The 17,511-nt window shown below is 40.7% G+C and overlaps 1 protein-coding gene across 4 annotated transcripts; it reads left to right on the top strand.

The window, feature by feature from the left end:
* The first annotated feature begins 9,287 nt into the window (after positions 1–9,287).
* lyl1 (LYL1 basic helix-loop-helix family member) lies at positions 9,288–16,219 on the top strand. 4 transcript variants are annotated; one of them, XM_082536048.1, is made up of 5 exons: positions 9,288–9,575; positions 9,686–9,839; positions 11,579–12,428; positions 14,190–14,287; positions 15,002–16,219. In XM_082536048.1, exons 3-5 carry the CDS (start codon positions 11,665–11,667, stop codon positions 15,544–15,546), a joined length of 1,407 nt encoding a protein of 468 aa, XP_082392174.1. In that variant the 5' UTR covers positions 9,288–9,575; positions 9,686–9,839; positions 11,579–11,664; the 3' UTR covers positions 15,547–16,219. The 4 variants fall into 4 exon arrangements, with proteins under 4 accessions (XP_082392174.1, XP_082392173.1, XP_082392172.1 ...); XM_082536047.1 differs by having other exon boundaries at positions 9,682–9,839; XM_082536046.1 differs by having other exon boundaries at positions 9,675–9,839.
* Positions 16,220–17,511: the final 1,292 nt, after the last annotated feature.

The raw sequence follows: 17,511 nt of genomic DNA, 5'->3' as shown, positions 1-17,511 counted from the left end.
CACTCCCATCAAAGTCGCCCAGTGTTGAGAACCCAAATGAGCCCAAAAACCTCAAGTGGCTGCAACCAACAGCGAACGTCAAGAAGTGGATACTTGCATGTTGAGCCAGAAACATGCAGAAAACCCAAAAGAGGCAAGACAGCACATCTTGGTGCCACTCAGGCAGTACGAACACCTGGAAAGAGGAGCCCACAGTTCAGACCCAAGGACACTGGTAAGGACACCAGCCAGCCAGTTATAAGTCTAGTTTTAATTTTCATTTTAGTTAGTGTTATGGCCTGTCTAAGGGTGGCCAGACCATAATATAAGGGTGATCCACCCCTGTCTGACCCTAAGCAGCACATCACACAACCAGTACAATTTTGATGGTGATTTTTTTTCACAGTGATTGAATTCTAACAAAGGAAAGGAACGAACTATTTCATTTCATTTATTTATTTATTTCACACTTGGTACAACAGATCAAACAAACCAACCACACTTTATCAATAAAGCACTACAACCATGTGTGAAAAGGAGCAGGAAGAAGAAAATATTCTTATTAAACCCTGCCCCCTATCTACAATCCAACTTATATTACAAGTGGGCACCAAAAATCAGGGAACAAACTAATATTAACATTTCTCTCCGGTCCTAACCCAAACCAAACAACAAATTTACAATCAGAATATACCACTCCACATAGTAACAAGGAGAAAAATAAAATTAAATAAATAAAACAAAAAATGATAAAGGATCCTTTTTCAATGAACTACAGCTTCGGGGTGGACCCCAAAACAACAAACAAAAGGGACCGTATCTAAAGGATGTACAAAACTTATTTATGAAAAGAATAAAACCAAATAACAATGTCTTATCTCCCTAACTAACAAAAACATGAGAAAAGGGTAATCGAATAGAGTGAACCATAGACTGTATAAAAGATAGGACCATTGCAACTTTACTGCAGCACTTCACCCTTTCACATAGTCCCAGCTCTTCTCTGTCATGTTTTATGGTGCTGCAAATGTCTTCAGTTGGTGAAAGGTCTGGGCTGCTGGTGTCTTGTTGTGCTTGCTATGCATCCCTGACTCGTTTCTTCTTTCTGCATCAAGTAAGGAATGTAGTGAAAGTTCCCAAGAGGTTAAAAACACCACTGAAAAAAAGCCATCAGACCTGAGTTGGGACACTTGGATTATGGAGCTTCTGGACCAAGAGAGTGGATGGGAGCATGTGTTTAACAAGTAAGAGAATAACGTCCCCCAAAATGTCCCTAACTAACAAAAACATGAGAAAAGGGTAATCAAATAAAAAGGCAGTCCACCCCTACATGCTCCTGTATAAAGAAACAGGTAACACAAAGCCTGCTGGTTGAGGTCCATGGCAGTGTCATCTTATATGTTGTCTCCAGGTCATTAGCCAATCTGTATGGTCCGTCCCATGGATGCACCAATCAAGGAAAGGCACCTGAGCACTCAGATTTACATATGAGACAACATTACAACAACAGTCGTAACATTAACTAAAAATGTTTTTCACCATCTCGTTTTAACTTCTGGTTTAGCTTCAGCTAACTAAAACTAATTGGAGCTTGGAAATAATCACATCTTAGTAGAGTGAACCATAGACTGTATAAAAGATAGGACCATTGCAACTTTACTGCAGCACTTCACCCTTTCGCATAGTCCCAGCTCTTCTCTGTCATGTTTTATGGTGCTGCAAATGTCTTCAGTTGGTGAAAGGTCTGGACTGCTGGCAGGCCTGTTCAGCACCCAAAATCTTACAATGCTTAGCAAGAAGGCGAAATAAGCCTTGTGAAAATGAAAAAGCTGTGTGTAAGACTGATTCAGTTCTGACCAATACTGTAGGTCATTATCACAGGTGTCTGATGCAGTTATATCACATAATGAGTAAATCATATTGACAAATACAGGGGCGAAAGGCATAAACATCTACAGTTAATGTGTCAGAGTAATGGAGGTGTTTCCCCAATGGCTGCTCACACTCTGTGCTTAAAAAGCAGCACAGAGTATGTGCAAAACTGCACCCTTTCTCCAATACAAACAACCAAGTCCAGAGTGTGAGAGCTCCAAACAGGAAGACATATATTTTGAATTAGTGGTGAAAAGTGAGGGAGAAAGTGGAAAAGTGATGCTGTGTTTCCTATTTTTGCAGGATGGGGGTTGACAACAGGGCTGAGTCCCTCCGTCACGCTGTGAACACACCAGTGGAATTTAGACACCGGCAGTGCTGATGATGAGAAATATGAGAGAGGAAGACACAATACGCTGTTGTTCCACACATCACGATCCAAAGGACACACGCACTCAGACACAGACACACGCACCGTACGTGTGCCGAGTGGCAATCGCAACCTCGGCCGTCCACATATGCTCGTTTAGACACATACAGTTTTGGCACCGAGGCCCAGAGAATCAAACAGAAACTCATCCATTCATATATACACACACTTACAAAGGCTATTGTCAGAGCTCATCTCGTGTAGAAATATTTGTAATTCTGTTGCCAAAAGTGGAAGTGGATGTGAGCTGGCTGTTTGAAAAGCCGCAGTGCTCTCGTAAAGTTCCGCACGTAATGACGCCTTAGAGTCAAAGGTCAGCGGGCGGCCTCAGGGTCAAATGAGTCAGACAGGTCCACACAGCGAGTGTCGCTGGACCGTCTTTCCACTGTGTCACCTCATCTCACGCTCGTCTTTCCTGAATGTCACAAAACCGATTTTAAAGTCTGGAAAAAAACGTCTAAATAGGCTCAACGATGCGTGCTCACGGACACTTAATACAACTATACTTAGTTACAGGTTTCATGCTGCAACATCTACTGGGTTTTTATTTTTCTAGCCATGTTTGCAAAAGCATCATAATGATTAGTCTTTATTCCTTTAGTTCAGAAATATAAAACGTCCATCCAGACTTTACAGGAGACAAACAGAAAAGTGTTATTAACAGATTTTGTCCAATTAACTGCACTGATTGGTCAGATATTTGCCTTGTTATGCTCAGAATAACCTATTGACTGAACTTATTCACTGAAGTTATTTATTTCCATGGAAATATTGAAAAACATGGTATTGATTTGAACAGCAGCATAATCATGTAATGAAACACTGTCGCAGGCTTCCTTGATTTAAGCACCTCGCATGAAAACACAGCCCTGTTTGTGCGCTGTTGATGTGGAATGTACAGTACGTGTGCAATCAAGGAAACTATTGATTGAGACCATTATGCTCTGATTAGGTGGCCAACCACGCTCTCCCCCTGGGGTGGGGGAGTCAAAGACTGGAGACAATAAAGGAACATTTCTCCCACGATCCCCGTGACTTCTTATTTTTCTTTTATGAGATCGTGTTGTTGTAGCATATACTCTATATGTGTGACACCCTTCTTTACCCTCACACCTGTGGCAGATATTTCTTGTTTGAAAAATCCCTCAGCAAAAACACAAATTTACCCCATTGCCCAACTCTGTACCCCAACTCCCTCCCACCACTAAAGCCCCCCCCCCCCTTTTTTTTCTCTGCCAAACCAGGAAGCATGCACAGGAAACAGCTGTCCCTCACGTCCGCCTGCTTGCTTGTGGCCAGGTGCATCCTGGGAACGGAGCGATGTGTGACCGTCGACATGTGGCTGACACTGTACAAGGTGCCGTTACTGTAATCAGAATCACCATGAACTTTATACAGATAGGAGAGAAAAACGAGACTCCTCACTGATCTAATTTCTAAGGTTATGTTGTGCTTTTGAACGAGCAACAGTTTCACAGAGCATCACTGCAACCGATTTAGGATGAGTTTTGATCAGATTTTTTGATCTGTATTAGATTAGACGCACGAGGGAAACTAATCTCACGAATCACTGCGTTTCCAAAAATTAAAGGGGAACTCCACTGATTTTACCGTCTGTTTAAAGGTGTGTTTCAAGCCTCCAGGCGCTTCACATGGACAAGCGTGAAATCTGATAACTTGTCTGATAAAAGGTGTGACTTGAGTCAGTTATTTTACAAGTAGACCGAAAATGAAAAATCAAAGTCCTGAGCTTATCAAATCTCTGTAGACCACCCATCATTAAAATGGATCATACATGCTGAGGTTTAACTACCTCTGCAGTGATTTCTAAATCTATGTCGAATTCTGTCATTCATTATAAAATGAATTAAAATGAAATGAAAATAAAACTACTGCTATAATTTAATGGCTGTTTTTCCAAAACTCAGAGCCCTCTTGTGGGCTGTAAAGGTACTGCTGAATAAAATAAAATATTTTTAACTAGGCTTCAAATTGCCATAAAATAAATGTTTGCAATTAATTTAAAAAGCCATTATATTTAATTTAGTTATAATGTATCTGCCTGCTTATTTTGTCAAATAGTACAAGTCCATGCTGTTTTGTTTGGTCCTTGATTTTAGCCTGTTGCTCGGCAACATGATGACATCAGGATATATCATGCATAATTTAAGTTTTGTGGCTTTAAAAAATATATTATTTTACTGTCCTGAAATTAAAATGATACAATTTACAAGGTGCTATGGGAGCACAACAGGTCATTTTAACCTGTTTGTAGGTTGTTGCTAAGCAAAATAATGATGACATAATCAGTGATAAAGATAAGAACCTTTTGGGTCCTAAGAGGTACCCATGTGCTGAGTTTAGTTGCTGAATTTCCAATCCTGTACAAGGAGATAGCAGACAGAGGTTCTGTGTAGGATTTGGGAGTAAGAATTAAAATATACTGGTGGATCTCAGCAAAAAGGAAAGCTGGTAATAGAGAACAAACTTTCAGGAAGTAAATCACAAAACATTATGAAATTATGAGATTACTCAGTAATTATGTGAAATGATGCACGCACTCCCGTTTTTTCCTCTTGACTCACAAAAAAAAATATCCTTTTCATTATTCTTCAGAAGAAAATTATCCTGTTTTTGATCTTTTTCATCTACAATGGTGTTATCTTCTAATGTTTGTTCATGTTTACAGAATTGAAATCCTTTCCTATTTTTCCTGTAGCTTGATCCCTCCAATACCTAAGGTTGAGTCCTGATGGAGATGATCAGGTGTACACCGTGCTGTGTGGGGGGAAGAGATCAGGTTCAAGGCTGGCAATGCAACCCCATCCTCCTCCTTTGTGCTGAATATCTAACTAAACTAAAACCCTCCTTGCTGTGTCCTGTGGCTGGATGGCCTGTCTCCAGGACAATCAGGAAAAATAAACACAGTCGACATCTGTCGCGGAGCAGGAGGAGAAGAGAGGCGTCTGTCCCGACCAGCGCTCACAGCATTGTTTGTCACTTTCTCCATGAAATGCACTGCGAATATTGCCTCAAACAATTAGGTTCCAGTGATCCCTATCACCGGGTACACAATAGTGTTTACATGACGCGGAGGAAATGTGGCCATGGAGCCCACTTTGGGGAGTGTGTATGCGTTTTCTGATTTATGTGCATGTGCTCACTGTAAGTTCTCCAAGTTTATTTTAATCTGATAATGGGAAATACATGAACATTATCACAGATGATAGATAGATGTCTGTCAAATTAAAAGCAGTAATGACATAATGACAAAAAATAAGGAAAATAATATTTACTGTGCTGCTAGAAGTAACTTCATAGTCACAAGGCCACACACACACACACACATACACGCGCGCGTGCGCACACACACACACACGCACTTCTAAAGGCATGTTACACCAGGCAAAGGCACAGTAAAATTCATCTTTGAGAAAAATCAATTCTGGAGAGACTCACCCGCAGGGCTAGGTGGTGAAGCACTCTACCAGGCAAGCTAGGATATGTGCTTCTCTAACTGCACTAATGAGTCACAATAGCTTTGAGCCTGTTTCTGTTTTCTGGCATATTATTCTCAAGATCCACGAAGGCCTAATAAAAAGGGGTTAAAAAAGTGATCTTGCTTGTTTGTTGGGTTGAAAAGAACAGACTGTACTGCAGTTTATTCCAAACATGTACATACATTCACTGGCCACTTTATGGGGTACACCTGTTTATCTCCATGTAAACACAAATATCTAATCAGCCAACCACATGGCAGCAACTCAATGCATTTGGGCATGTAGATGACCTGATAAGGTTCAAACTGAACATCAGTTTGGGACGAAAGGTGATTTAAGTGACTCTGAATGTGGCATGTTTGTCGCTCAGATCTGATCTGAGTATTTGAGAAACCTCTGATTTATTGGGATTTTCCCAAACATCCATCTCTAGAGTTTACAGAGACTGGCCACTCCTGTTAGCCAAGTACAGGAAACTGAGCATGCTGAGGCTTCATGCGGTATCACCAAACGTGGACAAAAGAAGACTGGAAAAACATGGCCTGGTCATAATTTGGCACAAACACCTTGTAGCAACAGTTCAAGGTGTTAGTAGTGGTGTAACGGCGTGTAGGATATCTTCATGTGCCAACTCAGCTTTTTCTAAACACCACATGCCACACCCTTAATGACTAATGTTCTGAAGCCAAAGGGGGGTCCAACCCAGTACTAGCAAGGTATACCTAATAAAGTATACGTATACTGTATATGTGCTTTATACCAGTGTAGCAATGCACACCTGCTATCTGAAAACTCTTTTGTGGTCATCGTGATGATGACAGTGGCCTCATTTCTCCTTAAAGGTCGGCTTTGTTTAAATGGCTTGTTGTGTTCAACTGCCCGTACCAATTTATAAAAACATTTCTTACAAATGACCAGCATAGAAAACGAAATAACTAAAATAATAAATAAATAAGTGAATAAATAAATACATTAAATAAAATTTTAAAAATAATAACAGATGGATCTAGATTTTGGCAGTTTTGAATGCTGCTGATGGGGCCTATTTTCTACTGGATCCAAAGCTTTTCGTTTAAAACATTTTCATTTTCAACTCTTTGCCCAGATGAGATCAGTGTTTCTGCAGGTGCATTCACACACACACACACACACACACACACACACACACACACACACACACACAGAGGTTCCCCTATTGATGCTCTTTTTATTGAGCGGGGTATTTTAAGGTAGCCAGGAGGAGGGTGTGACAGGCACCGCGCTGAGATTAAAACAATCATCTCTTGATTTCTTCCTCACTCAAGGGAAAAGCGGAAGCTGGCTGTTATCGTTTGTTTCTATTATTATTCCCCATTTACAGTTTGAGTGTTCACATGGGGCTTTAAATAAGACAGTCTGGTCCCGAGAAAACTGTGACTGTCTGAGAAGGGTTTTACCTGAAGAAGGGGAAATCCGAACTGTAAAATGATTCGTTACTCACTATGTGACACAGTGTTGTATCATATACAAATTTCTCTTACTTTTATGTAAAGTGCCTTTTATCCAGACTTGAAGCGTGCTTTCACTGCAGTAAATAAATGAGTAAATTAATGTAAAGACATGGTAACACATGGGGATATAAAACTTTCATGTTTATCTATCCATTTCTAACCTTTTAACTTTTTAATTTAGAATTTTCTCATTTCTAAACCCGCCCCACGCCCTCTCGTTCCAACTTCTTTTACCCCTTTACCCGTCCCGACTTTTAAAATTTCTAAACACGACAATCAGTCAAAAAGCGAAACTATGCGCATTATCATTTGTTTGTATCTTATTTTAAAATAATCTCTAAATGAAGCGGAAGCAAAGTGAACATCTTTAATGAACCAAAACGTTATTAACAATACAACTGTGTGACAGGAACACATACTGTAAAGCACAGGAAAAAGCTAATCCCAAAGGATTTCTGTCTGTCCCCTGTGTAGCTTTTTATATGTTACACGCAAATTTATGCAGCATCTGCAGGCGCAACGGTGCCACCGCGTTATTCTAGCACACAGAGAGTGATCAACTGGAACCACAGCTGTGGAAGCAAAAAAGTGTGACGACCAGGACCAGCAGACGACACCGTCTGTACTCTGATTCTGTAGGCCTATTGTTAGTTTGACATATTCACATGCAGCAGTTGCTTATAGCGATGACGACGATGATGTTTAAGGTGATTACGGTGAAAAGGGAAAAAAAATACAACTAATAAAATGATGATGATGAAGGTGGTGACAGATTTGCTGAGCAATTGTTCAGCAAACACTTTTCCTTCCCAGGACCTTGAAGGTCAGGTAACTGTAAAGCCTTTTTATAATGTTTGTGTTTCAGTCTGTCTAAGAAGGAAATGACTGAGGCAATGTAAAAGAAGTGCTGACCCTGAGGTTGAAAGAGAGAGAGGGAGTTTGGGCAGAATTGGACGGGAATGGACAAGCGAAGAGGAGAAAGGGTGAGAGACAAATTGAGGAAGGAAGTTTGGGAGCTCTTGGAGAGGAAAATTGCCGTGATGATGACTTATCTATCGGTCGGCGGCGGCACAGGTGTGCTCTGATGTCATAGTAAAAACAACACAGACCAAAAATCTCAGAGCATTTGTGTAGGTAACATCTATACCAGTGAAGATTAAGGTGATTAACGATGTTTTTCAGCACCCTGTCAATTATTTTGCCATTTACTCTGTTGTCGAGCCAAGATAATCGTGAAAGCCTTATTCAAACATATGACACATTCAAAGTATATACAACCAACTTTGAAGAGATGACCTTTCTAATGATCACTGCTTGACCTTTGATCGTAGTGAGACATTTATCTTTTTCAACTGAAATAAGTTGTTAATTTCAGATACCCGTTTGTTTAATTTCCTCATTCAGTCATTCAAATGTGGTCTAAATCCAGCAAACAGAACTTGTTTGTCTGCTCTAAACGCCCATCATTTGAGGGCTTTTGTGCTAATCAGAATGTGACAACGAGCTTTAAGGGCTGATATTTTAAACAAAGATATCCCAAGTGGCCATGTTGTGCATGCATGCGATGTATGTGTGCGTTAAAACATACAGGCATATTTGTGAAAGCACGTGCATGAATGAGCAGCAGCCACATTGTCTCTTTAATATATTGTTATATAAGTGCAGCTGCAAATATTTTCTTGGAAATGATCCAGATCCCTTCAAAGTTTGGGACTGACCAGTCCAGTGCCGTGTGTATGTGTGCGTACATGCATGTAGGCGTGAACCTGCTGATTCGTGTGTGTGTGCTGGTATTGGTGGTAGAGGAAGAGGGGTGGTGAAGGTTCCTTATCTACAGGCCACAGGCAGCTTTTGAGGCTCTTATCAGCAGCCACCATATTGTACTAGCACATCCTTTTGTCCAGCAGGGAGCGGAAAACTCTCCTTGCAACACGGTTCCCTCTCGCTCTCTCTCTCTCACTCTCTCCCCCCCCCCTCCTCTCCCCCCCCCCCCCTCTCTCTCACTCTCTCTCCCACCTCACATTTGCCAGTACCAGAACTCTGGCAACCAGCGACAGCATTGTGTCTTCTTGGCGAAGAGATTGAGCGAGGGAAAGGACAGGCAGGACGGTGAAAGATAGAGAAAGACAGACAGAGAGAGGGAGAGAGACGAGATTGACATATGGGCAGGGGGTGATGGTGGAGACCCGCACCTTCCATCTCCACGTTTTGAGTGTGTCTTCGTTCAAAGGAGCAACTTCCAATCAAAAAAACCATACATCTATGTTTCCCAGTCGCTTGGCCTCGCTCTGACTTCTTCTCTTTGTAAATGTTTTTTTCTTTGAATATTTATAATTATTTATAAATGTTTAAGAATATGAGCAGTGGTATCAGACAGCGTGGCTCCAATTCTGACCTCATAAGTTGACAGACAGACGCTGACAGGCTGCAGTGGAGTGTGAGCGACTTAAAGGAGGAGGGAGAGGACGCTAAACACTGAGCAGATACATGTGCGTTCTCCGATCACTCGAACTCTGAGGGATTTTGTACGCCATACTCACGAGCCACAGTGGATGTCATAATGTATATGTAAGTATTAAAGGTTACCTATTGTCTTACTTATTGTTCAAATTGTACGCAAATAGTTTGCAGGAAGTAATGCTTATTTAAATACTAGTAATAATAGCACAATACACATACATGATGTCCAATACATCATGTATCTATTCATTAAAAAATATTAATAATGTATTATATTTCTATTATTGACAATATATTCTAGTTAACTGTTTGAAAACATAGGATTTCTGATTTCTGTCCTAATTTAAATTATAACATTTTACCCCCAGTTATCTATTTATTTATGTAAAAATATAATACACTCTGTTTGGCTACTCGAGCAATATAGGAAAATAACAAGTGGCCTTACCAGAAAGAAAGATATTGAACAAAAATTTAAAAAAAAACTTTAAGAGTTAATAACATTTTTGTCACAATTGTAAATTGAACCAAAAAAATGAGGGGACTTCTGAAAGCATTGCTTTGTGTCTTTCACTACAAAAACGAATCCTCTTTAAAATGTGTGCTTCAAAAGTAAACATGCTGGGCCTTACATTTAAAAATCAATACAATGGTTAACAAACTGCTGGGGATATGCTGCAAAAAATATATATTTATAAAGAATTAGCTGCAAATGTCATTCCTACACATCACTGCGAAAGACGGAACTGTCCAAAATAAAGTCATGACCACCAGAAAAGAAAACAGGAACAATTGCGATTGCAAAACCTGAAAAATCATGAGCTGTAAGCTTTGCAAGACAGACTAACGAGCAGCAATTTGTAAAGTACAAGAATGAATTTACTCCATATGTCAACATTTTAAAATTGCATCAAACTTCTAAATTTACAATTGAAATAAATTTCTGATGAACTGAATCCAGATTTTAAGCCATGCATCAGCTTATCAGAAACTGTTGCACTGCACGTGTGCAAACTGACCTTTAAGCACATTTTCATATCTTATAGTCTTTGCTAAACATACATCAAATATATATCCTGAGTCCATTTTTCCCTTTGTTTTGTTCAACAGACTCTTTGATATCAATCCAATCGTCAGCGTTCTGGGACTTTTGGGGTCCGTAAAAGGATTTTGACTCATATCCTCAAAATACATGTGGACAGACAGATAGACGGATAGACTTATTAAGAGAAGCCACTAGAGACTCGTTCAAAACCAAAAAAGAATTTGCTACTCGGGATGTACAGTAAAAAAAAAAAAAACAACACAAAAAAACCAGACTTCCCCATCACATCAAACTGCAAGAGCCACCTCCTTTATATGCTGGAGCCAGAGACTTAATCACAGCATTAGCCCCTTATTTAAGTTTGCAAATTCTATCCAACTACGTTTAATTTAAATTGAACATGGAAATTAATTAATTTGCTTTACTGGAACATTGTGCAATATTCTGTTACATTATATTACAGTTGTGCAACAGCCATCATGAGTAATAAGGCTGTATGAAAACCTCCTAAGCGTGTAACAGCAGGTGTCACTGTGAAGATTCATGAAATAATTAATAATATTGTAAAATCTAAATAAAACTGAACTGATGTTAAAAGACTTGTATGCTGAGAAATAAGGACAATTCATGCATGTATGTAGAAATGCTAAAATATTGAAAAATCTGTAGAAAAGTAGAACAAAGGAAAAGTAAATAAAGGGTTAAAAGACTCCAGGCCAGGAGAAATTTTTAAGGCCCTGTAGGACTAGCTGCGTGTGCCGGAATATAAACACATTATTGACTCTCGTGTAAAACACCACAGGGACGAGACACAGACTTGCAGCACGCACGCTGGGCAGCTGAGAAGAGCGACACCTTGACAGAGTTTCCTTCAGAGACTTCACCACCATGATGGAGAAGCTGAACTCCACTGGCCCGCCTGCCTCACCCCACGACATACCTCGCCCCTCCTCCTCTTCTTCATCCTCTGCCTCCTCACCATCGTGTGCATCCATGGAGCATAGCAGCCCTCTCTACAGCCAGCAGTCAGCATCCTTGGATGCTATCGGCAGCCCACAACCCACTAACAAGACAGGGCACAAGGGACACACGGATGTCCCTACTCCTGGCTCGACACAAGCCCTCATCACCCCAAACACAGTGTTAACCAATCACCAAGCAGATACAACTGCTGCACCTGAGCCCATTGCCATGGAAACGGAGGAAGAAGAGGACGAGGAAAAACTAGGGGGGCCAAAGAGCACCACTGCTCCTGCTGCTTCAGCCAACGGGTCTCCAACTCTTTCCTCGCCACCTCCACTCCTCCCGGCACCAGCAAAGACTTCCCCGTGCCCTCTTCCCCCTCCAACCTCCACAGCTGCCTTCCCTTCATCCTCATCATCCTCTCCTCTTCCTCCTCACATTCCAGTTATCAGCCTTGGCCACAGCAAGCCCCCACTGCCACTCCCAAATACCCCTTTGACTGCCCTCCACCCAATTCCCAATCTCCTACATGGGCCACATGGAGACATTCGCCGCGGCCATTTGAACTGTTTACCTGTGGTCAGCCCCGGAGCTTCTGGATCTACTGGAGGTCCCGTAGGTCCCACAGCTGCTTCTTCAGGGCCCCTGTTGCCTCATCAGTACCTGTCTGGTCACCCCTTCTTCACTAGGTGAGATTATACAAATTTGAATTCATTCATACACAGTGTGAGTCACTTATAACGTCTTGAAACAAGAGCAGTCTGAGTGCTGCTACACCATGATTAAAGTGAGTCTGGATCTTTATGCAGATTAGTATACGATATTTTTGGGGGAACATCTGGATCATGTCTCCCAATTTTCCTTTTTCAATTTGACACTAATTTCTGAAGATAGACTGCAATTATGCAATCAAAGAAACCTTTCAATTCAAAAATTCCTATATCTACTCCAAACGTTGAGCAGGATTATGTTGGTTGTTTGTTGTTGTTGTTGTTGTTTTTTAAAAGAAAAGAATCCTTTAAATTACTTTTGGAGTAATCCAAACATTAGATAAGGCCCTACTTTTGACTTCAAATTAATATATTTGAAGGCTAAAGCAAGTAAAGCTAAAGTATCCACAACAAAAAAAAGATTGATGCAAGGTAAAAAAAAAAAAAAAAAAAAGAAGAAGAAGAAAAATGCATATTTGTAATGCTACCTTTTATCTGCTCGATTAAAAACTGCAACATTTGCTGACAGTGTGGTTAAAATGATCAGTGCAGTGCATGAATATGTTTATTGAATGAATTTGTTTCATTGGAAGCAAATAATTCTAGAGGTAAAATGAAAAAGTTATAAACTATGTAAAATAACCATCGCATAAATTGGAACATTATGTAAAATAAAGTATCGCACACTCATTGACTTCCTTTCGAAAAAGCCTGCAAACAGATGCGGACAACTAAACTATAAAACTCACTACAGTACAGCTTCCTGACATGCTGCTATCGAGGATGATGCCACTTTTCTCGCTGCAATGCCAAGTTTCAGATAAAACCTCAACTGCTCGGATTTCTCGACTTCCCATCATGATTAATAGCCGCTGTGCTGCGCTGTTATGTGAAAATGACAGCAGGATGTGTGCTGTTTTGAAGGGACCTCACATTTCTCACGCTAAATTTACCCAGCAGACCTTTTGGTTACCGAACACAAATTGAATCAGTGAATGTTTTTTTTCTTTGTGTGTGTGTGTGCGTGTTTGTGTGTGTGCATTTAGCAGCCAAGTAAAAAACCTTTACTTGAATATACCACTTTTCTAAACTATACATCCAGTTTTAATTACAGCTAATTTTAATCCTTAAACTGACAAAAGGAAGCAAACCAGAACTCTTAAAGCTCTTTTTGGGCCCGAGCAACTGGCAGCTCTTCTTTTACTCCTGTGAAGAAAGGCATTAATTTGCAGTCTTTATCAAAGCCCTCCTACTGTTCCTCTATTCTCTACTCCAAACGGCATTTTCTACACAGTTTTCTCACAGAAGAGTGGAAAAAGTGGGACTTTTTTTGCACAGTGGATATATCTGTGGCTTCCCCATCTGTCATGGAGGTCTGGGAATAAGCTTCTCTCCCCTTTCCTCTCTGGTTTGTTTGTAGCAGGAAGCATTGATCTATTTCATCCCCCCTGAAGTAGAATCAGCTAGTAACCAAGCTTAATGAGATTGGGTTAAAACTCTGCATGCACACTCAATCAACGCCACCACTCACATTCACACCTCCATTAATGACTTCCACCATGTTCCTGCTTTCTTTAGCCACTCTTTATGATTTCTCCCTATTCAGTTGCTATAGGAAGGAGGACGAAATGCCAAAACAACCTTATATGTGTCTTGTTTTTATTTATATGTAGCTTATTTTTACTTGTTTGACTGTAAATACGATCCCACAAATGATTCACATAGTGTTTGTGTTTCTAGTTCGTACCTGGGTTCTTCAGGAGGAAGCTATGGTGTCATCAGCAACAACCGCATCAAGAGGAGACCCTCCTCGCACTTTGAGATGGAGATGAATGAATGTGAGTTTCTGTGTGTACATCCGACACTATTATGGAGATAATTATTGTTTGAATGCTTTGAACTGTAATTTGGGGAAATTGATGTCCACATTTTGGAGATGAAGGCATATATTCAAACTATTTAAAGAGTATGTGGCAATGTTATGTACTTTTTTTCACTGCCATCACATCCTGTGAGAAAAACATACTTCCACAATTTGCTAGTCCATCTCTCAGTGCTTTTCTATATCCTGCCATTATATCCTGCCTGATTTTATCTGTTTTGATTTTATATACTGTTGTTTGTTTGTTTGTTTGTTAATTAGTTAGTTAGTTTATTTGCTTGTTTTAATCAATTTTAAATCATGCTTTTTATTTGTTCTTGTTTCTAATGTCTCTGTAAAGCACTTTGAATCACCTTGTTGTTGAATTGTGCTATACAAATAAACTTGCCTTGCCTTGCCTTGCCTTGCCATGGGTATAGGAATATACCCCTGGCACCATATGCCACTTTTTTTGGAACTGAAAACCAGCTCATGGCCCAAAACCTCCTGCAGAGGAATCTAATCGTTAAAAATGGATAACAAATATTTAATATTCTTCCAAAGTCTAATTAATCCCCTCCCCCTTTTGTTAGCAAAGTTATTTTAAAAAAAAGTTGGTGATGATTTGAAGGATTTGTTAAAAAAAAAAACCACCTTTTAGACTAAATCTGTGTTTATGTGTGTTTAACAGGCCCTCCCCAAAAACTCGCCCGCCGCGTCTTCACCAACAGCCGTGAACGCTGGCGACAGCAGAACGTCAACGGGGCTTTCTCGGAGCTGAGGAAACTCATTCCCACGCACCCACCTGACAAGAAACTCAGCAAGAACGAAATCCTCCGCCTGGCCGTGAAGTACATCAACTTCCTGGTCACACTGCTCAATGACCAGGATCAAGACAAGAGCAGGGACTCGGCTGAGGATGATGTGGAGGATGAGAGCATGGCTCCTGGTTTGGCAGGCAAAAAACTGAACCCTCGTTTTCAGTGCGACACTCCGCCACCATCCCACTCTGCCCTGCCTGCGTCAGCCCGTCCCGCTTTGGCGTTAGCCCACAGAGACAGAGACTCAACTGACTCAATCAGTGCCCTGGTTAATTCCCCAGCAACGTCCAGTTGCTATGGAGACACAGACAGTGAAGAAAGCTTTGGTGCTAAGACCTCTGTGGTTACCCAAGGCATTCTGGGAAAGGTCAAGAGTCAGATAGGGATGGTGGCAGCATCGAATGATGAGCGGTGACACCAAAAGGCAGTAAACACTGGGAGTTTAAATGCCAGGCAGAGACGGAGATATCAAAAGTGTTTGATCAATTGCAGAAAGGTGTGAATAAGTTTTTAAAAAAAGAGGGATTTTTTTAAATGAATTTTGCAGGTTTGAGAGCTTCTTTGTCTTTTCTGGCAATGTTGATTGTGAAGCTGTCATTTAGTGAAACACCAAACTGTGCTTTGAGGAAGGCTGAGACATGAAACTTAACAGAACACTCAAACCAGCTTCATATCCAAATATGGTAACAATGATCCTTTAATAAACATTATACAACTAAAACAGTAGAAGAAGAAAGACACGAACAGGGCCCTGATTACACGTGCTTATAAAGGTAATCCGGGGAATTTAAAATCTTCTTAGCAAATGGATAAAAATGGAAGATCTGTCAGAAAAAAGCATGAAAATCAAATATTTTGTCAGTCTCTGAAGTTTACATGTAAATAATCAGCCTTGCCTCAGTGCAGTTACGGTAACTTAAGAGTGCCTGCAGAGAAATGCATTGCATGCAGTGGTGATTTGACATTGCCGTTTCTTAATGTCCTCGCTGCTCTAATTGTCTGAAAAGCAGGGCCGATGGTTCCGCCCTGACATTGTGACACACTTGTAAGAGACAGAAATAAAGTGTGTTTTAGTTTGCTGTTCCTTATTTGACATCCTCTTACTGCGCTCCAAAGACTGCTCTATGTCAGCACAATTTCTCAACACATTCAAATGTTTTGCCGCTCTCGGTTTAGCATACTTGTGTATGCTCAAACTCACCAGTAAGTAGCATAAAATGAACACAATGACCAAACTGCTAGATTATGAGATTAAAATGGTTTATGGTGATTGGAAGTTCGCTTCTTTTAACTTTATTTTGAAAAATCTGCACGTAAGTCATGTGTCCTTCTGTTTGTCCATAACAAAGCTGTCAGCGCGAGTAGCCAAAGCACAACTCCATGCTGTTTACGTGTGCTGTTCACCAGAATGACAGATGACTGACAATAGTGTTTCAGCATGGAAGCCATAAACAACACAAGTCAAAAAATAAAACTAGTGAGTGACGTGACACCGAGAACATGGATCTACAGTTGCCCTGCCATTCCTGTAGCAAGTCCAGCAAACCGAAAAACAAATGTTTTCCACAAGGCAATGAGGTTTTCCCAAGAAGCAGACTTTAAAGCGTTTTTATACTGGTGGAGGATTTACAGATGAATGTCCAGTCTGACAATACAATACAACATTATAGGCACAATTTGTGATCACAAGCAAATTTGTGGTGAATTAAAATGAAGACAGTGTGTGCATGTATGTGCGTTATATGTTGAAGAACAAGGGAAAAAAACTGTGAAGGCAACAATTTTTTTCGTGTGTGGTTGCGTTTGCGGAAAGTCAGGGTGGATGTGGGATGCGGTTGAAGATGGGGTTCAGAATGGTGGAGGAAAGTGAAAAGTGTTCGGGAGGGAAGGGGCTTGCAGCTGTTGCCGTGGTGCGGGTGTCTGTCTATCAATTGGCCAGGAAACGCTTACAGTTAGTCCTGTCTCATTTACGGCCAACGAGTTTCCTGGAGGTTGGGTGGTGGCGGTGTGACTGTACCATGTTTGATGGGTGTTTGGATGTGTGGGGTAGCAACCGCTGCATAGAAGAAGGGAAGATAGGAGGAGGAAAAGAAAGAGAAAACAGCCACCAGGGTGCCCTGGGAAGCCCTGCACACTTGGTTTCAGGATCATACAACAGGAAGAACTGCTTTCACAACATTGCTGTGACTGCATCTGCCCACTCGGCTGTGCTAAGCTGGGCCTTCTCCTCCCTGCTTCACTCTAAAACCTCAGAGAGGATTACAGAGTGAAGCAGGGGTCATGCAAATTAAAGATAGTGTGTCACTTTGCAGTTGTACAAATTGAATTATTCAAAGATTTTTTGGATAACACACTAGATTTATTTGAGTTGTTTAACAAT

This window comes from Aulonocara stuartgranti (assembly GCF_965226115.1).
Source record: "Aulonocara stuartgranti genome assembly, chromosome: 6".
Taxonomy (NCBI): Eukaryota; Metazoa; Chordata; class Actinopteri; order Cichliformes; family Cichlidae; genus Aulonocara; species Aulonocara stuartgranti.
This window is presented reverse-complemented; position numbering and strand designations above follow the sequence as displayed.